A 21740-nucleotide genomic window follows, 5' to 3' on the forward strand; every position below is an offset into this window, starting at 1 on the left:
CTCCCACAGGCTTTACTCCATTCGCGTAGTCACAGTCAGCTCTACTTTGAGGAGGCAGCTCTTCCCCAGTCGCATTTTGAGTGCCTTCCAACCTGAGGGACTCATTTCCCGGCTCTACATCTGACAGTGTTTCTCTACTACTCATAAGGTTGTCAGTGACTAAATATTCAGGAGTAGTTCATCGCTTTTTCTTCCTAGTCTGTCTTTGTCTGGAAGCTCATCTGAAACCTGTCCACCATGGGTGACCCTGTTGGTATTTAAAATACCGGTGGCATAGCTTTCAGAATCACAGCAACTCACAAGCCATCACATTATGAGAAACTGACAGACAAGTGGTAGCCATTTGGTTTTAAGTGGAAACTATCACTTTACATTTCGAGGAGATCTGTGTGCATGTGTAATAGAACCTTCTAGGGGTGGGGGTGGGATGTCTATTCGCTCAGGCACCTCCGCTAGTCACCAGAATGGAGGTGTCCAGACAGCAAGAGACCAATGAACAGATACCCAAAAAAGAATGTCCACACCTATATCTCCATGGTTCCATCGGGTTCGTGGGGTCTTTCCCAAGATGGCGGCTCCAGGAGCAGCTGAGTGTGTTATATTAGAAAGCACTGGATTTCTTGATTCTGCTACAAATTTCCCTAGCTGTAAGCCTTCCAAGTTTCTAAATATTCCTTTATATGTGGTTCAGAGTTCTAGCACCATCCCCTGAACCTGCTTGGTCCTGTATTCTGTGTTGTTGATGAGTGGCCTCCTTAAGTGCATGTCTGTTGTTGTTGTTAAATGCTTTTATTCCAAATCATAGCGAACCTGTAGAGTTTCTGAGGAGCAGCTGATGGATTTGAAGCGCAAACCTTGTGATTAGCAATCCAGTGCTTATCTTAGAGCAAGGGTTGTTGTTAAGTGCTGTCGAGTCATTTCCAACCCGTAGTGACCCTATATAGGGTTTCTGAGGAGAGGCTGGTGAGCTTGAACCACCCACCAACCATGCATTTGAAACAACATTGCTGTCCAGTGCCGCATCAGGATTCCTGGTGGGCCGTGTAAGGCCTGCAAAGTCAATTGATCATTTCTGAGTGGAGCAAAGGTCAAGGTTTTACAGTTAATTTTGTGAATTGGCTAACAAACTTTTAAAGTAAAATTAAATATGTAGAAAGTGTCAGATTTCTTTAAGTAGTATTCTGATGAAATGAAGCCTAGGTTTTATTTTATTCTTAACAGTCTGTTTTAATGTGGGTGACATGTGTCTTTGCTTATATGTCAGGAATATGCCACCAAGACAAGAATTGGGATCCGGCGGGGGAAGACTGGCCAGGAACTCAGAGAAGCAGCATTGGAACCATCAGTGGAAAAAATCTTTAAAAGTAGGTGGCAGTATTTATTAAGAAGTCCATGAATAGCCTTCTAAAAATATACACAAAGTTGTACACATGATGGGGCTTCAAAAAGTTCATGGAAAAAAATGGAGGTAAAAGATCATTTTTCCACAAACTTTTTGAGACTCCTTCGTATATGCATTTTCTAGAAATAAAAGCATAATTCTCATCACTTTCAGGGGTCAGATGATTCTTAAAACATTAATTTCTACAAATGGTTCAGTGGTTCCAAGTCATAGTTCTTCCAGTAAAAATGTTACATTCACTGTTGACTCTGATGCAGTTTGTTTGAAGTTGTATAGAATCTTTATTTAAGCATAATTTAATACACCTACTCCTTTGTTCTGGATTCTCATTACTCGACATTTTGCATCTGTAACAATAGTAAAATACCTGAGGACTTGGTGCATTAGCAGTGTGCAGGCATGGTGGCAAGGTCTGCCGCGTGTCCCCTCCTGAGGACAGTCTCTAAGCACTCTCTGGGAAGCTGGCCTGCCCTGTCGACAGGTACATGTTCTGGGTTCCCAGCTCTTATGCACCTGAGGCTCAGCAGCTCAAAACTGTAAGGTGGGCTGGGGGAAGATAGGCATGAGAGCAATGAGTATGAGTTTAACTGCATCCCCAAGTGCGCCCAGCTAGGCCTGGAACCTCCACGTTAGTGGAGCCGGGTGCTGGGTCAGGCTCCCACACCTTTGTAGGTTGTCCCCAGCATCAGTGACTTAGCAGGCCCAGGGGACAGAGCAGGCTCTGGGATCGGGGTTTGCAGGTGTGGCCCAGGGGACACAGCAGGCTCAGGGATCGAGGTTTACAGGTGTGGGAGTGGAGCCCTGGATCAGCTCCAGTCGTATGTAGTCTTGTTTGGTACAACTTTGTCTCCTTCAAACCACCTCTACAGAGGAATAACCCATAACTGTTCATTATAGTGATGAGCACATCAGTAAATCTTGGCTATTATTTTTATGATCATATTTTCTAAATTTAAAACAACCAGATAATTGGATGGTGTGAAAATTAAACAAAAAATCCTCCCATTTTGGCCTACCACCAATTGTTACATAGCGACCTGGATTTTGGAACCTAACAATGTCAGTAAATGAGTGGGAGTACTTATATGTTGCAGGTCATGAGTAACTCACCAAAACATAGCTCTTAAAAGCCTAGCTGTTGGAGAAGAGGCTTCTAACTAGCTCTCCATATAGGATTAGGAGACGACACTTTCATCAAGTCAGTTTGGCTCACAATGCGGATTTCAGTTATGTCAGTTAGGACTTTCACAAAGTTAAAGAACACTGCTCTTTAATCTTGCCAGAGTTCTAGTCAGTATCCCTCTGGATATTTCCTGAGAATTCGTAGACTCCAGAGACCAAATTATATGCATTATATTATGATAGCATAGTGACTAAAGGGAATTGTTGTTCAGTGCCACTGAATCAGTTCTGATTCATAGCAACCTTGTATAGGGTTTCCAAGGAGCGGCTGGTGAGCTTGAACCACTGACCATGTGGTTCAAATAACATTGCAGTCCAGTGCATTAACCCACAGTGCCACCCCAGGATTACTGGTAGTAATTGATACTCTATTTGAATGGTTTCATCAAATTAGACTTGGCAAATTAAATGTCTCTTTCTCATTACTAGCATCTCCTTTGATTTTGCTGCATAAGCACTAAGTACATTGTTGTTTTTTGGCTCCCCTTTTTCTTGACTAGACAGAGCATCATTGTTAATAACACTGTAGACACAGTGAGGCCTGCCTGTTAACTGTTGTCATCTCATCTGTCTTAGCCTGTTATTAATAAAACAAGATAATATTGCAAAAGTATTCACAGCTACACATGCACTGCCATCACAAATCTCTTGTTAGAATGACGTTGAAGGTTCATCAGTTCTATCTGATCCTTTTTTTATTACACTTTTGTTTTAGGGGTATCCTTTTCTGCTGGACCTCTAATTTTGAGGGCATTTCTATATTCCCATACATACTAAATGGAGTCCTGGTGTGGCGCTGTGGGTTAATGCTCCAGACTGCTAAGCCATTTGAACTGCAAGGTCGGCAGTTTAAGCTTACCAGCTACTTCTCAGAAATTCTATACAGGGTCGCTATGGGTTGGCACCAACTTGATGGCACTTAACAACAACAACAACATACATACTAAGTGTGACTTATTAAGTATAGTAGGTGGTATAATTCTCCTTACATAAATGTTGTGACAGACTTGCCACCAGCATTTTAATTTAGTCAAGACCTGACAGTATTAACCTGTTATTTCCTTCTGTGTTCTGCAGTTGATCAGATGGGAAGATGGTTTGTTGCTGGCGGGGCTGCTGTTGGTCTTGGAGCTTTATGCTACTACGGCTTGGGAATGTCTAATGACATTGGAGCCATTGAAAAGGCTGTGTGAGTAAATTGTTTCCAAACATTCATGCCTTGAGGGTTCCGTTCTTATTCTCATCCTTACCTTTAGCTACTTGTGTAATATTTTGTGTCTAGTCCCAACTGTGAACGAATGCATCACTTCATCTGTTTGGGCATATATTTACTCAAACCTAAGTAAAGATGTTTTTATCATAGTTGTATACTTAAACAAGGAAATAGTGTGCTGTTTTTGGTTATGCCAAACGGTTACATGCTTTATTGCATTGCGCTTTTATAGTACCTCCAAGGGATATATAATTCGTTTTAAGATAGATGAATAATATTTCAAGCAATGAAGTAATTTATCTCAAGGTTAACCAACTAGTAAATGATTCAAATGGAATACACGTTGTTCTAACCATGTTGTATTTCTTTCAGAATTTGGCCCCAGTATGTGAAAGATAGAATTCGGTCTACTTATATGTACCTAGCAGGAAGTATTGGTTTAACAGCTTTGTCTGCCTTGGCAGTGACTAGAACTCCTGCTCTCATGAATTTTATGATGAGAGGCTCTTGGGTGGTAAGTCAGCCTTTTTTTTTTGTTTTCCTTTTCCTTCTAAAGTTCCAAAAGTAAAACGGAACATTGAGGGCCAGGGCATTAAATGGAAAGAATACTTTAATAAATTGAAAATTTTTTTGTTAGCATAAAATATGCATTTCAGTGCAACTGCTGAGACAAAGTAAGAAGTAAATTCAGAGGTATGTCACATATTCTGTGTTGAATATATATTTTCATGGAACCAAAGGGGTTGGAAATCAAATTTACAGGGACATAACTTGTGAAGCAGCAGATACGAAACAGCTTCTGTTTCATAGTAATTTACTGAAAATAAGACAAATGCAAAAAACATCTTGGAGGTCAGTGGAAAAGAGCAGCTACAAAACCCTAAGCATTCTGCACTTTTTAAGAATGACTAGTGCTGTATTTCTTAAGTCCTTACTTTGGTAAGTACCAAAAATGATGTCAGATGTGGGGCCTGTTTTTCTGTTGTCTGGTGGGAGAGATGGATCTGGAGTCAGTGATAAAGGATGTGTACTAACAAGTAGAAAGTGCGTATCAGTTGGACTACTGGGGAGGAAGATGCATTAAAGAAGGGAACACTTGTTTCATTGGGGTCATCAGAGGCAGGCACTTTTTATTCTAGGAAAGTTCAAGGTCAGTATGCATTTTAAAAATAGCTTGAGCAAAGCAGAGGAAGTAGGAAACCCTAGTTTTAAAATTGGCTTGCAGTCCTGCTAAGGTGAAGTTTGTGTTTGATAGCTGGAGTATGAAGAAGTTAACTGTCTGGGGAGAGTGCGTGTGCAGTGGAGGCCACTGAAACAGGGACTTGCTGTGCTTTTAAAAATCTGGAGAGAGGCATGATAGGAGCCTGAACTGGAGCAGTAAGTGTGCATTTGGAGGTAGGAGAGATGGGAGAGTTCATATATTGAGTTTCTCCCCACAGATAACTCAAATTCATCTAACTTCCAAATTCTAGTAGCTTTCACTCTGCTGTACTTTACAAACGAACTAGCTGTAGTAGTCTAACCATTTGGGCACGTCTGTATTTTTAGGATTATACTTCTCAGTTGGTTGCTAATGGACCTCCTAGTTCAGAGGTTCAGGAAGCTGCAAAATCGTGGGGAGTGGTGGAGGGTGGCCTGCAGGGTATAACCTTTTGTTGGGTGATGATGCATAGATGGGATGGTAACTATGGCAGTGAAACGATGTATGATAGAATGAGTGTAAAGCTAATGTTCCCCCATGTAAACTATCACACAATAAAAGGAAAAAAAAAGAAGCTGCAAAATAAGTTTAATGCATTCTCACCAGAAATCAGTTGTACTTAGAGGTAAATAAGTTAAAATAATTTTTTGTAATAAAATAGACATGGTTACGTTATGAAAGATTAAAGTATACAAACTACTTAACTCTTAAAATAACACTTCAAATAAGTTTTTTGCTTGGGTGGTACCCTCAGGGCATAAGATCATGCCCCTCTGCTGTTAGGAATACTTCAGTAAAATCGTATGGAAAGGCAAACACAGGTGCTATAGAGATACAGTATACTCTTTTAGGGGCGACAGACATATACACAGGTAATGTCAAAGAGGTTTGTCCCATGTGCTTTTGGAAGAGGGCTATCTGTCACTGCTTGTGGGCAGCCAAGATAATTACCATAAGACACATCTGAGACAAAGTGACGTGGCAGACATCAGACAGGAAGGAGGTACATTCCTAGGCACCGTAGAACTGTTGGACTTGTTTGTGGCTGCACTAGTTCTGTATGTTGTTGTTGTTATGTGTCTTAGAGTCGGTTCCGACCCACAGCAACCCTGTACAGGATTTCCAAGGCTGTAAATCTTTACAGGAGCAGGAAGCCTCATCTTTCTCTTGAGGAACAGCTGGTCGTTTCTAACTGCTGACCGTGAGATTAGCAGCCCGATTGGTAACCACTACGCTACCAGAGCTTCTTTCTGTATGCAGAGTATGTTGTTAAGTGTTGTCAAGTTGGTTCCAACTCACAGTGACCCTGTATAGAGCTTCCAGGGAGCAGCTGATAAGTTTTGAACTGCCGACATTGCAGTTCAAATCGACCTTATGGTCCAGTGCTTATACTGTAGCACTACACCAAGAGGAGAGTACTAAAAGTGCCATGGACTGCTAAAAGAACCAATAGCTCTGTTTAGAAAGAAGTGCAGCCAGAGTGCTCCTTGGAGGCCAACATGGCTAAACTTCGTCTCTCATACTTTAGACACATTGTCAGGAGGGAACAGTTGTCGGAGAAGGATGTCATGCTGGGTAAGATGGAGGGTCAGAGAAAAAGAGGAAGACCCCCAATGAGATGGATCAGCCAGGTGGCAGCATCGATGGCGTCAAGGGTGGCAGCGGTAGTGAGGTTGGCCCAGGATCGGACATTGTTTCGTTCTGCTGTGCATAGAGTAGCTGTGAGTCAGTTCTGACTCGATGGCACCTAACAACAACAACGACAACAGCACCCAAACTGCACGGAAGGGTAGAAAACAAAAACAGACTAGGTCACAAAGGCCCTGAAGTAAAGCCTGTGGTTATAACAAATAGGAATTTTCTGAAGATCCATTATAATTACATCTTTCTGAAGTATTAAAGTCATATTTAGATGTTTTGACAATGAAAATAATAAACCCAGCAAAGCAAAGGAACAAGGACCAAGTCAACCATAAGGCTAAAAGGATAGAAATATAGAATCTTATTTCATATCTTTTCCATAAGCTCTAAGTGATATTTACCTTGTATTTTTCAGCTTCTCATTTAGCAGATAGAGTTTAAGGCGCTGGGTGGTGCATGTGTGCCACCCACGCTCACTCTCTTGTTGAGTTAATTTCAACTCATAGCAACCCTATAGGGCAGGTAACTCAAATTACTACTCTTAACCATTACAGGAGCAAATCACCGGTTCTTTTCTCTTATGGAACCACTGCTGGATTCGAACCACCAACCTTTATATTTATAGCAGGGCACTTAACCCATTGTGCCATCAGGGCCTCATCATTCTTTCTCTTTGGTGGTTATGTGCCGTGAGTCGCGTTCCGACTCATAATAGTGACCCTGTACAGGGTTTCTGAGGCTGTCTATCTCCCACGGAACAGCTGGTACTTTCGAACTGCTTAACCTTGAGGATTCACAGCCTGATTCGTTACCGCTAAGCATCCAGAGCTCTTTGTCTTTACACATATGTATATTTCCTCTCATTAGTAGACCTTGATTGGTTTTCAAGAAAATGCTATTTGTGCTTTACTGAAATACTTTAATTAAAAATAGTTATTTGGGGGACCCTTTAAAGGGGTTTTATTATACCTCTATCCAACACCCTCGGAAACCCTGTACAGGGTCGCTATGGGTCGGAACCGACTCGACGGCACTTAACAACAACAACAAAATCCAACAAGTTATAAAAAGATACTGTGTACTGAACAGATGTACTTGAAGTTACCTAAAACTTTTTTATATTACAGTAGGGGATTCTTTTGCTAACTTCAGATTTATAAAAGGATACAGGATTTAATTTATTGTCCTTAATCTGTTTGGGTTTTTTAATGGTTTATTAAAGTAACTGACTGTACTTAGAATTTCTCAGTTTCTATTTTTTTCTTGTATAAAGATCATTTTTTCATAATATGTGTCTTTCAGACTATGGGTGCAACCTTTGCAGCCATGATTGGAGCTGGAATGCTGGTACAATCAATATCCTATCACCAGAGTCCAGGCCCAAAGCATCTTGCTTGGTTGCTACATTCTGGTATGTTTTAATTTTATCTTCTTTCCTTTCTTGCTTTCAACCATTTTTATAAATATACCAACTAATGCTAATTCTACTTGTTACTGATATTCACCTTACTGATAGCAATTCCCACCTTTAATCAGTGTGATTTTCCCATCACCATTAGTCTGCCTTTTCTCCATGTTCCCCTCCCATTTTTCTTAACCTTTTATTGTGAATTGAATATAGGTTTACAGAGCAGATCATCTACTTTACATTAAAAAAAATCATATACTTTGCTTCATTACAATGATTGCAATACCTTCCATGTATCAACAGTTAACAGTATTTAACTCTATTCACTTTTACATTGCGTTCCTCCCTCTGTCTCCCCTTTCCTTTGATCCTCCCTCTTTCTGTGTATTCCTGCCCTGCCGCCTAAGTCTCTCCCCTCCAGTCCATGAATAATTTTCCCTCCATTCACACACACACACACACACACACACACACACACACACAGTAACCTTCACAGATTGTTTCTTTTATCAACAAAACCTTTTTGTATCTTTTTCCGTTGGGCTCATACAATGTTTATCCTTTTTGTGATTGACTAATTTCACTTAGTTTAATGTCCTCCAGGTTCATCCATGTGAGGTGTTTCACAGATTGATCATTGTTCTTCAACAGCATTCTGTTGTGTTTATGTACCAACATTTGTTTAACCATTCTTCTGTTAAGGGGCATTTAGACTTTTTCCATCTTTTTGATGTGTCTCTTGTAGACAACATATTGAAGAACTGTTTTCTTATCCATTCTGCTCTCTGTGTCTTTTGACTGGTACATTTCATCAGTTTACACTTAGTGTAATTATTAATAGGTATGCATTGATTGCTCTGGTTCTACTGTGTGCTTTTTATGTGGTCCTGCTGCTCGCTTTGTTCCACATCATTTTCTGCACTGAGTTCATTTTGTTTGTGAGTGTTCTTCACATTTTTAATTCTGTTGTGTTAATGCTTACTAAGTCTTTCTGATTTCCTTTTTTTATTTTGATGTGCAGGTGTATTAACTTTCTTTGAGGTTCCCCTTCAATTAATAATTTTCCCTACTTAAAGCAGTCTATTTTATCTTAAAATCTACTTGACTTCTTGCCTTTTGGAAGTTCTATACCTACACTATTCTCTCTTTATGCTTTGGAGTTGACGTCATTATAAATTAATATCTGTGGTTCCCTATTTTCAGTCTTGTTGGTTTGTTTTAGTTTTAATACTTCTATACAATAAGTACTAGACTGCAAACCGCAAGATCCATGGATTGAGCCTACAAACCAATCCAGAGTACAACGAGGCTGTTTTTGCTGCTTTGAATATTTAAAGTCTTGACAGGGTTTCCATGCATCAGAGCCACCCAAGGGCACTCAACACAGCAACATACCACTATTGAGTTATGGGTGGTGTTGGCGTGTACCATATTCTCATAATCTGGTATCGTCATGTCTGGGTCCAAAGGACACCGTTTAGCATTTTTTGTCAAGTTGGTCTTGTTATTACAAGTTCCTCTAATTTCTTTCTATCAGGAAACATCTTAATTTCATCATTGTACTTTAGAGAGAGCTTTTCTGGGTATGTGATTCTTGGTTGACATTTTTTTTTTTTTTTTACTTTTAAAAAAGTTTTATGTATATCATCCCATTACCTTCTTATCTGCATGGTTTCTGCTGAAAAGTCCTAGCTAAGTCTTACTGGTTCTCATAACGTTAGCATTTGTTCCCAAGCTGCTCTCAGAACTTTTTTCCTTGTCTTTGGTTTTGGAGAGTTTGATTATGATATGTCTTGGTGATTTTCTTTTGGAGTCTGCCCTGTTTGGGGTTCATTCAGCTTCTTAAATGGTTAAGTTCTAGTTTCATGATGTTAGGGACGTTTGCTTTCAACAACTCGACAGTTTTCTCTCTGCTTTTTATTGTCTCTTCCTGTTTGGAATTCTAGTCACCCATATAATGTACTTTTTCATAACGTCCCACATAACTCAGACTTTCTTTGGGTTTTTCAATTCTTTTTTCAGATAGTTCTTCTAGCATACTAATATTGAGAGATTTCTCTTCAAGCTCACTACTTTGGGCTTCCATTGCTTCCATCTCCTTCGGTACCTTTTCAATGTATTGTCCATTTCTGAGATCTTAGTATTAATCTTTTGGATTTCTAATTATAGGTTTTGTATTGTTTTAAAATTTGTATTTGTTTTTTCTTGTAATGTTTTCCTGAGGTCTTCTAAAGTTTTTATAGTGTTCTTCTTGTTTTCCTTGATCTTTCTATCAGTCCTTTGAGGGTACCTAACTATCACTCTTTTGAATTCTTTTTCAGTTAGTTCTATTACCTTTTCTTCCTCAGAAACATTTTCAGGCTCTGCATATTGATCTTTTGTTTGAAACATCTTCTCTCATTTCTTCATGTGAGCTAAAATTGTCTGTTTTTTTCTGGTCATTGTGTGGTTGTTGTATTTGTATTTCATTGATGATTGTATGTTGGTGTGTTCACAGGCTCTCACCAACTGTCTCCTGTGGATGTAGGTAAAGAATGGAAGCGTGTACACTGTTTTCACCATTCGTGTACCTTAGTTTAGGGTGAGTTTTACTGGTGTTGGCTGCTGTCTATTATGGATCAGGTGGTTTAGGAGCTGGTACTATCTCTTGCCCAGTGGGTGAAGCTGCAGAGGGAGCAGGGTGACTGGTTAAATGTTGGTCTGGTAGCACTGTGGGTTCTGTAGGTCTGGAGTCAAGTGCACCTCAATCCGGGGACCAAAGTAGCAACAGCTGGTCCCTGCCTCACACTGGAGTGGCTCTGGATTCTGGAGAGCAGGATCTGAGCTGGGAATAGATGAGGGAGGTGACCCTACCTCTGGTAGCCAGGAGAGCATGGGGAAGTAGGAATCATGCCTTTCACGTCTTGTGTGTGAGTTTGTCTGTCAGGCCACCTTGTTGCCAAAACTGCTCCCAAAATGGTCGTGACATGTCTGGCTGGCCGTTCACTAGTCTGACTCCCGCTCTTGCTGTATCTGCTCACCTTCTCCTCCCAGCAGACATCAGTCCAAGTCTCTAATCTTTCCTTGGAACTTCAGGGTTTCATTTCGTCTCTTGTATCTTCATTGTCTGTGTTCTCATTTTAAATTGTTACGAAGCACAAGCTGTTATATTACCTTTTTGAGGGCTCTGTACGACTATAAATGACACATACATCACATTTACGGAACATGAATCATTTTCTTCAGTTGTTAGGTGCCTTTGCGATGGTTCCAGCTCATAGTAGCTCTGTGTACACTGCCTGGTCCTGGCAGTCCTCACCGTAGCTCCGATGTCTGAGCCCACTGTGGTGGCCACTGTGCTGATCCATCTCATCTCTTTTTCACTGACCCTCCACTTAACAAGGACTGTTTCTTCCTGGTAACATGTCCAAAATGTCTATCACTATCCTCGTCTCCAAGAAACATTCCAAGACAGATGTGTTCATTCTTAACAGTAGACCATGATGTCTGTAATGTTATTTAATGTATATGAGGTAATTGAAACTACCATAACTTGAATCAGGCACACCTTACTCCTCAAAGTGACATCTTTATTCTTTTAACACATTAAGTCTTTTGATACAGATTTTCGCAATGCAGTATTTCTTTGGATTTCTTAACTGCTGCTTCCATGGATTGTGGGTCCAGGTAAAATCAAATCCTTGACAATGTCAGTCTTTTCTCTGTTGTTGTAATATTGCTTATTGATCCCATTTGGGTGCGTTTTGTTGTCTTTGTGTTGAAGTAAAGTCTATGGTCTTCATCAGTAAATGCTTCAAGGCAAGGTTGTGTCATCTGCAGGTGTCTAACGAGCCTTTATTATTTTAATCCTGAAATTCTGATAATCCTGATATACTGCATTCTTCAGACAATCCAGCTTCTCTGATGATCTGCTCAGCATACAGATTGAATAAGTGTGATCAAAGGATACACCTTTCCTGAATTAACCCACTCAGTAGGTTCTCTATGGGCACAATTAAGTTTTCCGAAATTTTCTTAATTCGTAATTTTACCCATAGTTTGTTATGATCCACATAATTGAATTCCTTTGCATAGTCAGTGAGTACAAGTAAACATCTTTCTGGTATTCTGTGCTTTCAGCCAAACATCCATCTGACGTGGTCAGTGATACCCCTCAGTCCATGGCCTCCTCTGAATCCATCTGGAGTTTCAGACAACTCCCCAAAGTGTTCTCCTGTGGTAGCTGTCTTTTGATTATTCTCAGCAGAATTTTACTTGCGTGATACTTATGATGTTATTAGTGTCTGCATTATTGTCAAAGCTCTGCTCTGAAAAATTAATGATTCTGATAATAAGATCGTGGACGTTGAACTTGCCCCCTGTGACAGTCTAGTATATGCAGAGGTATGCTTTGTGTATTCGTCAAGCAGGAGAATGTAAAATCTGATACATATCACTGGAGAGTTATTTTTGTTGGAAATCTTTAGGAAAAAAATGTATCCTCTGCATGTAAGGCGTGAAACAATAGAAGGTTTTGCAGTGGAGCATTGGGACAAAGAAAAAAAACATTGTGAAAAATATCTTTGTAAGTGCCTGTTTGTATCTGAAGGAAGTGTGCAGAAGTTGGCTGTGTCTGCTCATTTTCATCTGGCACAAAGTTATAGTAGGTACATGTGGTGGTACATCCCTTAACTATGGAAATAAAAATGTTATAAAGTATTTCTATTTCAAGTGTCCCGAGATACCCGTTCTTTTGAGTGAATGAAGAACCAGTCAGAATATGTGTACATGTTCTCTGAAAAAGCAGGTCAAAGTTTATAACCATTTCTCTGAAACTTCTGGTGCAAGACACTGAAATGTTTCTAGCAAGGGTTAGTAAAAAGAAAGTATTTTGGCACTCAATAAGACACATTTCTGGGGGTAAAATTTATTATACTTTTGTGTACTTTCTTTGTCTTAGTAACCATGAAATAACCACAGTGGTTTCCAAGAAAGTATAGAAATCTCTACTAAACAGGAGTATAAAATATGTAAAGCTTTTGTTTCTCAACATGTCCTCCATCTTGGCCCTTCTTGCAATTCTGGGCTCTTTGATTTACACGTCAAAACACGTCAAAACAACAGCTTTAGCATCCTTGAAGCCCTCAAATCATGTTCCATGGATGGGTGCCATTGGCAGCAGAGGCAATAGGAGGGACAGTCACCCACTTCGTGGGATCATAACAGGGAAAGGAAAAAAACGAGGAAAGAGAAAAACAAGTGGGGAGGGTAGAAAGAAGTAAAAAGGGAAAAAGAAAGGAACACAGTACCAGTTCAAGTACTAAACTACCAAACACAAGTGAAGAGGAGGAACAAAACAAAAGAGTTGAAGGAAGTTGGGGGAGAAAGAATTAAGAACGTAAAAGGGGAGAGGGAAGCTATACAGCACTGTTGAAGGGAGTGTTTCACCAACCTCTAAGTTTGTGAGCCTGCGCCTTTAGTTACAAATATTTGTGCAAGGTAACGTGGAAGATGACCCCTCTCAGATCAGCCTGTCACTGAGGTGGGTGCTGGTGCAGCAGGGGGCTAGCAGAGCCACTTCTGTGAAGGCGGCTGATTCCTATTCTAGTTCAGAATGGCTGCACTGTGCTTGCTGGCAGCTGAGCCCTTCATACATATGCCTCCTTGTTCTCTAGTTTCCTTCAGTTTCTTCTCTCATCAGTGTGGATGTACTTCTTTCTTATTTTCTTTGAAGCTCTTAGTTCCAGGATTGGTTAAAAGTTGGGGTGGGTTTCTTTCCAGACCTGAAAGGTGACAGAGGGCCATAGTCTCAGGTTCGTCCAGTCTCTTTCTGAGTAGTAAGCCCAGTCTTTTTTTCGTTTTGTAATTTTGAGTTCAGTTCCACATTTTCTCCCACTCTATCCAGGACCTCCTAATGTGATCCCTTTCAGAGCAGTTACAAGTGGTAATTGGGTCCCATCTAGTTCTTCGGAGGCATGGAGACTGACGATTTTCTGATTGAACGCCCTGGTAGTGCATATTCCAACCACAAGACCCCCCTGGGCTACACCCACCAGCTGCTCTGTGGGACACAAATGTGGCAGCCTGCCTCAGCAGCTTCACAGGCCTGGGCACCCCACAGGGCAGCTCCACTAAGCACCATGGTGGTGATATGGCATGGGTGGAGTCGGTGCCGACGCATATAGTCTATGTAGGGTTTCCGAGGCTGTAAATCTTTATGGGAGCAGAACTCCTCATCTTTCTCCCTAGGAGCTGCTGGTAGATTCAAACTGCTGACTTTGAAGTTAGCAGCTCAGCTTGTATTCCACTATGCTACCAGAGCTCCTCCACTGAGTCAGAATTGGTAGTTGGCGTCGTGTCTTCTGAGAACCACTAGATGGCACTCTTATGCTTAGATGGTACAGATTTCAGGAGTTCAGAATGCTTAGTCTCTGGAATTCTGTGTGCACACTTGTGGAGGGGAGGGTTAGCTGATCCGACACTGCCATAGGCCTACGGGTTCACCCTTCCTGTGGCAAAGGTGGGGGTCACTTTCTGTCTTTCCCTCACAGGCACCCTTTCCAGGGTTCTTGTTGTGAAGTGCCATCCAGTCAGTTCTGACCCATAGCGACCCTGTATAGGGTTTCCGAGGAGCAGCTGGTGAGCTTGACCACTGACCTTGCAGTTCCAATGGCTTTGCAGTCTGGCGCAGTGACCCACAGCGCCACGGTATCCCTCTGTGTATCACTCTGAAGTATTCTGTCACAGTGCTGCCTTTGCTCTTCTTCCTGGTTCTAGTGCCCTTCTGTCTCAGACCTCAGTGAGATTCAACAGCTCTGACTCATAGTGAGTGCTACAGTGTCCATTTGTCCTCTCCCAAGTGCACGACCCACAAACGTGCAGGGCCAGTTTGTGGCACCTTTTTTGCAGTATTATAAGTACTTAACTGCTTACAGAAATATCAGCAGTTAAACCCACTAGCCACTCCGTGGGAGAAAACTACGACTGTGCAGTTGGACTCCTTGGACTCCGTCTCACAGGGTCAGTAGGAATTAGAATGGACTTGAAGGCAGTAGGTTTACCCTGCCCCATCCCCAAATGGCTGCAGTGAGTGAGCGAGCCCACTGTTAGTGGGAGCTTCTCCCAGCTTCTATACAGTGCCCGCTCCTTCTCCCTGTCTGCTGAGCTCATCCAGCCTCTCCAACACCTCAGCTGCCCACGGCAGTTCTGGGCTCTCAGTCTGGGCTTGGGTTTAATTTGTTGATCACTGCATTCGTTGCAAACGGGAGCCTCAGTTCAGTTCCCTATCTTGCTTCATCTCCACAATTGGTCTTTTCTGGTGACATGCCCAAAGTAAATGAGCCAAAGCTTTCTCCATTCTCACTTCTAAGTACTCTGCTTGCATTTCTCCTGAGACTGGTTGTTTTCCTCTGTCCAAGTTCCCTTTTCTTAGTAGGTACTACCATTTGAATGTATCACTTACTCCTTTTTCATTGTTCAGCATCCATACGCATGTGAAAAAAATTCCAAAGTGGCATCTTTGCTTTTTAAAACCTCAGAGAGGTCTTTTGCAGCAGGTTTACCTAGTGCAGCTGCCTGTGTGATTTCCTGACTACTGCTTCCTTGGCTATTGTTGATCTGGGTACAACCGTATCATTGACAGCCTCCTTTTTTTTTTTTTTTTTTCGGTTCATCATGATACTCATCTGTTCAATTTTGAGCATGTTTACACTTTCAGCATCATCTGTTCTGAAGGCTATATATGTTGACCATTGTGTCTCAGGCCAGGTTTTCTAGAGAAGCAAAGCCAGTGAAAGATACATATATATGTATATACACAGAAGTTTATTATCAAGGAGATGGCTGGACATTGTAGAGCCCCAGGGCCCCAGCGTAACAGAGAGAGCAGGAGCCTTTCCCGCCTGACCTATATTGGACAGGCCATACCCCCAAGGAGAGAGCCCTTCAATTGATTGGCCATTCATAGCCACTCATCATAGAATTAACTATGCCTGTGTTAGCTTGTATCACCATGGGAATAAGCACATCTTAAATACTAAGCCATGGAAATCCTGGCCTAGTCAAGTTGACGGTGAACCCTAACTATTCGAACCACTAACTGCCTCAAGTTGTCTTCATTTGGCGCAAACAAGGTTGTGTCATCTGCGTACTGTAGGTTATTAATGATGCTGATGCCACATTCTTCTTCAGATGGTCAACTTCTTGGATTTTGCTTCCATACAGTTGCATAAGTAAAGTGAAAGGATACAACAGAGTTTTTTCAATTTGGAACCAGACAGTATTGATTGTGTAGTTTCCATATGTGTGGCTCATAACAAATTATAGGTAGCTTCACTAAGAAAGAATGAGAAATCTTTGTAATGTTATCCATAATTTGTTACAATCCACAGTCAGATGCCTTCACATAGTCGATAAATCACAGGTAAGCATCTTTCTGGTATTCTCTGCTTTCACCCAAGATGTAGCTGACATCAGCCAGGATAGCACTCATTCCACATCTATTTTGAATCTGGCTTGAACTGACAGTTCCCCATCAGTGTACCAACATTGCATTATCATTAGCAAAATCTAGCTAGCATGTGTTATTAATGATATTGTTCAATCATTTCTACATTCAATTTGATTACCTTTCTTTGCAGTGGCATGAGTATGGCTCTGTTAGTCAGTTGGCCATCTAGATACCGTCCATATTTGTTAACTTAGCTACAGACCAGTAAGTTCTTCCAGCATCTCACGTGGTAATCTCTGAATTTCTGAAGCCTTGTTTTTCACCAGTGCCTCACCACAGCTCCAACTGCTTTTTTCAGTACCAGTTCTTATCATTTGCTACTTCCTAAAATGGTGGCGTGATCAACAATTCTTTTTGGTGCAGTGACGCCGTCTATTCCTTCCATCTTCTTTTGACACTTCCTCAGTCATTCCATTTTTTGCCCATAAAATTCTTTAGCAGTTCAACTCAAGGACTCGAATCCTCTTTACAATTACGTTCTCAGGCTGAAATCTGTTCAACTGCTTTTACTTCACATTTCTTCCATTCACTTTAGCTCCTTCATGCTTAAGAGTATCTTCTGATGCCCGTGTTGATCTCCCTCTTTTCTGTCTTTTAAATGACCTTTTACTCTCTTTATTTTAAAGTACTAATCTTTTTATTGAAATCTTTACCATATATGTTTTATATATTTTGTGTATCGTTCCTACGCAGTAGGTTGTGGTATCTTGGCCAGTAAATCCTGCACCTATTTCCCATTTTAGACAGTGCATTACTTAAAAAAAAGGGCTTCAGAGGTTTTTCATCTCCCTTTCAAATAGGAGATACTTGGTTACTTGTTGGTTTAAATTAAGAAAAGTTTTGTACTTTTAATTCAAGTCCAAAATAAATGCTTCTGTTTGGATTGCTTAGGAAAACTCCTGGGATCTGTGTTGGGTAATCCCTAAGATCACCCCCATCTTCAGTGATTTGCTAGGAGGGGGTCATAGAACTAAGTCTGTAATTGTACTGAGTACTCACAAGTAAGGTTTATTACAACAAAAGGGGATCTGCAAGGGAAAAAGATCCATGCAGAGTTTGGAGAAATCCATACACAGGCTACTGATCCTTGCCTTCCTGTGAGAGGACACATCAGACATGCTCCCGCAGCAAAAAGGGCCATGACGCATGCTTCTGCCCAGTAGAGACTCAGTGCCCAATGTTTTTAGTGATAGCTGGGTTCATAGGCATCTGCTGCCTAGCAACTATCACGATTCAGAATTCAAGCTGAAAAGTGGGTGTTTAACATAAATCACATTGTTTGCACAAATAGTCAGGATGTATTCATCTGCCCTTCTTGGTTAAGGACCAGTTCAATAGCAAGTTCTGAGATGCCAGCCAAGGACTAATGTTATTGATGAAGCAGGTCCTTGTTAAGATAGCAGCCTCAGACCTGCTTTGTTCGCTCTTTCCTGCACAAACTCAATCAGCTGTCACACTATCCTTGTTGGTTTTATAGCCTTGAGCAGCATTAAGTATCTGAATAATCTACTTAAAAGTTTTGTTTAAAATGTTTGTAAATTATGGTAGGAATGTTAGGAATCTTAACAGAAATGTTGGCAAAAGAAAATGTTGTTTGTTAGAGCAAAAAAATTCTTTGTAATTATCCATCATCTTCAGTTTCTCTAACCCCTTATTACTTGACCTGAAATGTTACTCTTGCAAAAGAGGCAAGCAAGTTTTGAAATGTCAGTATGAGGATAGCTCTGTTCCTATCCCATGAGTTAAACTAGACACATTTAATGTTTAAGAAGAGGGCAACTTGATGTGTTCTCCAGGGAAATGATGCCTTATTTAAGACTTGTTTAAATAAAACAGTTTCATACATCTTGCTAATTAAATATTTGAGATTTTTTTCACTAATTTTTATGAAAATATTAATGTCTGACAAAACTACTCTTTACTAAATATATTAGCCTTTGTTATATACAAGATAACTCCTTGGAGTTACTACAGTTTTAATACTAATATCATACACTCTCATGGCTCTGTAGGATGAGCTCTGGGCTGCTAAGTAAAACATCAGCAGTTCAGACCCACTAGCTGCTCCCTCGAAACCCTACACAGGGGCGCTAGGAGTTGGAATCAACTATGAATTGGAGCAACAACTCTTTCTCTACTTTTACTTTATTTCTTTTTGGCAGCAATAGATTAGATCTTGAATTACTCGTGTTAAACCTTTTCATCTCAATTCTTGTTTTAGGAATACTGTTATAAAATCTGGTGTAGGATCAGATCCAGATAATGAACTATATAATGGCAAAGTTACTAAAAATAAAGATTAGTATTTGTGCTTTGCTGTTATGACTGTGACTAATATTGTGATACAGAATTTGGATAGCTATAAGTTTTGATTGTGGAATTTCAGGATAAGCTCTGGGCTACTAACCAGAAAGTTGGTGGTTCTAGCCCACCAACCACTACTTAAGAGAAAGAGGAAGATTTCTGTTTCTGTAAAGATTTACAATCTTGGAAACCCTATATATAGGGTTACTTTTGAGTCAAAACTGACTGAACATCGCTTAGCAACAAATTTTTTTTTTTTAATGTTTGAATAGAGGAAAAACGAATCATATTATTTAGCAAGAAGGTACATACTGTGTTAAGGTGGAGATACTTAGATCCTGGTTGACTATACATGTTAGGGTGGCCTGTCCCTGCAGATTGCATTTTCCCTGTGGTGGTGTGCTCATGCGGTAAATGCCTAACCTGAACATTTCCCATTCCTCTAGGTGTGATGGGGGCAGTGGTGGCTCCTCTCACAATACTTGGGGGGCCTCTTCTCATCAGAGCTGCCTGGTATACAGCCGGCATCGTCGGGGGTCTCTCCACCGTGGCCATGTGTGCTCCCAGTGAGAAATTTCTGAACATGGGCGCCCCTCTGGGAGTGGGCCTCGGGGTCGTCTTTGTGTCCTCACTGGGTAAGCCGCTGTGCTCTTAACGCTCAGCTCTTGTTTCACGATGCTCTAAATAGTTATCCTGATGAAGGGAATTTATTAAGAGTCATACTTAAAGTTGGTTCGAAGATAGGAGGGGGCTTCACAAATTGAGTGTTAAAATGTTACTATATTTTAATTCCATTTTTCCACAAACTTTGAAGCCCCTTATATGTGTCAGTTTGACTGAAATGTATTCCTTAGCATCACACAAAAGTCTTGGCAAGATGATAAAGCATTATTAATGGTTTTTCCAAATACATCTGAAAAGGGCTGCTGGGCTGAAGTGCATGAGAATGGCTCTCTGACACCAAAGCCTTCCTGTAATGTGGGGGGGCAAGGAGGAATGATTAGCATGCATGTATTCATTTACCTGTTTTCTTACTTGCACATTATACCACATGGATGTGTGTGTGCGTGCATGCAAGTGCGCACGCTCACGCACACAGGGTCACTATGAGTGAGAACCTGCCCACAGCAGTACTTTACAACAACATAGATATTCTAAGTAATGAAAGCCATAAACCCAATTAGAAGAAAGTTCTTTTTAAAAGAAAAAGCCCACTATTTCATATTTTGATTTCAGGATCTATGTTTCTTCCACCAACCACGGTGGCCGGTGCCACTCTGTACTCAGTAGCAGTGTACGGGGGTTTAGTTCTCTTCAGCATGTTCCTTCTCTATGATACCCAGAAAGTAATCAAGCGTGCAGAAGTAACACCAGTGCATGGAGCTCAAAAGTATGATCCCATCAATACGTAAGTATGCTCTCATTGTCTGCTTTTCAAGGCACCGTGTATGTTGTTTGGCCTTTTTTTTCTTTTTTTTTTTTTGTATGACTTTGGGGAATTTTATTTCTGTTACAGTTTGGTCTATGCTCTCATGAATAAAATGTATCCAGAGAACTTAAATCTTTTGCAGCTATGTGTAATACCCATTTAGTTAGTTCTCAGAATCTTAATGTTTTTTATTAACTGACCTTATGGTGTAGGTGGTATTTTCTTGGTCAGTTTAACTTTTGACTATGAAGAGTCCATCTGTCTTCACCTTTCACTGACACTAAATGTAATTGCATAACTGTACTGCTTTTCCAGAGTTTTGGGACTCTGACAAAGTAGGTGATTTTACTTAAATATTTGTCTTGAGTTTCATGGTGTCTAGTTTTTTAAGATGATTTGTTTTTATCTAAAAATAAATTTTAATATAATGGGTTTTTTTTTATAACTTGCAGATTTGTAGTCATTTTGTGAACAGGGAATATTTTATATTTAAAATGCCAGACTTGTGTCTAACAAGTTTTTGTAAAGGTGTTTTGTTTTTTTGTTTTTGTTGCATTATTCCCATGTCTATCACCCAGTTTTCTTTGCAAGATACTCAACTTGTAGGAATTCTGCGGCATTTGAAAGATAATCTGCCAGAAGGGAAACCGTGATTATATTGTGGTTTAGGACAATTAAGCATCTTACTTTTCATTTGCATTTTATGTATCTGTGACAATCCGTTTGTTGTTTTTCTTTTTCCTTCTTTTCTAGATCTAGAAATCGTGTATCTTTACTAGAACTGCATCATATTTACTGTGCCTCATTTTCTTTTCTAGGATGATAGGAATCTACATGGATACACTGAATATATTTATGCGAGTTGCCACTATGCTAGCAACTGGAAGCAACAGAAAGAAATGAAGTGACTCCACTTTTTCTGGCTTCTCAGATACATCAGATACCTTCACTGTTTAATTGGGAGAAATGTGCATTAAATAGTCTGTACAAGCAGCTCTCATTGACGTTTAGAAGATAAGAACATGCCAACGTGTTTTAAATGTTCCAGTATAAATGGATGCTTTAGGTCTGCTAGTTCTGCTGCAGAATAAATTCCCTTCCAATTTGCACACACATTTCCAATTCCATGCTTGAGTAATTGTAAAATCTCTTAGTGAGTATGAAAACTAAGGTTTTATTATGAAAATTAAATCTCTTATCTATTTTTAAATATATTTAGCTACATAGAAATGATCAAACCTGTTTACCAGCATAGGCTTGGAGTGCAGAATGTTACAAGTATTGACTTAAATGGCGTAGAGGTTTGGTAATGGGACCAGAGTAAAGGATCATTTGCACTCTTTGAAATCCTAGGACTGAGCACTTGGGAGTCAGAGAGAATCATGTGGTTATTTGTAAGTCAAGGAGTGCTCACTGTTAGTACATTCATCTCGTGTGTACAGCAGAAGGCTTGACCATCAAAGACTGCTGCG

At 40.4% G+C, this 21740-nt stretch overlaps 1 protein-coding gene across 2 annotated transcripts in view; it reads left to right on the forward strand.

Moving 5' to 3' along the window:
• GHITM (growth hormone inducible transmembrane protein) overlaps window positions 1-21455 on the forward strand; it is a 25880-nt gene extending 4425 nt beyond the window's left edge. The window contains exons 2-8 of one of the 2 annotated variants that reach the window (XM_006872451.1): window positions 1265-1364; window positions 3662-3773; window positions 4244-4311; window positions 7942-8050; window positions 19286-19474; window positions 20076-20247; window positions 21087-21455. In XM_006872451.1, coding sequence (XP_006872513.1) covers window positions 1269-1364; window positions 3662-3773; window positions 4244-4311; window positions 7942-8050; window positions 19286-19474; window positions 20076-20247; window positions 21087-21171 — 831 coding nt within the window. In that variant the 5' untranslated portion in view covers window positions 1265-1268 and the 3' untranslated portion in view covers window positions 21172-21455. Of the gene's footprint in view, window positions 1-1264; window positions 1365-3661; window positions 3774-4169; window positions 4312-7941; window positions 8051-19285; window positions 19475-20075; window positions 20248-21086 lie in introns of both variants that reach the window. The other variant, XM_006872450.1, reaches the window with a different exon arrangement.
• The last annotated feature ends 285 nt before the right edge of the window (window positions 21456-21740 follow it).

The sequence above is a fragment of the Chrysochloris asiatica genome, unplaced genomic scaffold (genome assembly GCF_000296735.1).
Source record: "Chrysochloris asiatica unplaced genomic scaffold, ChrAsi1.0 scaffold00198, whole genome shotgun sequence".
Taxonomy (NCBI): domain Eukaryota; kingdom Metazoa; phylum Chordata; class Mammalia; order Afrosoricida; family Chrysochloridae; genus Chrysochloris; species Chrysochloris asiatica.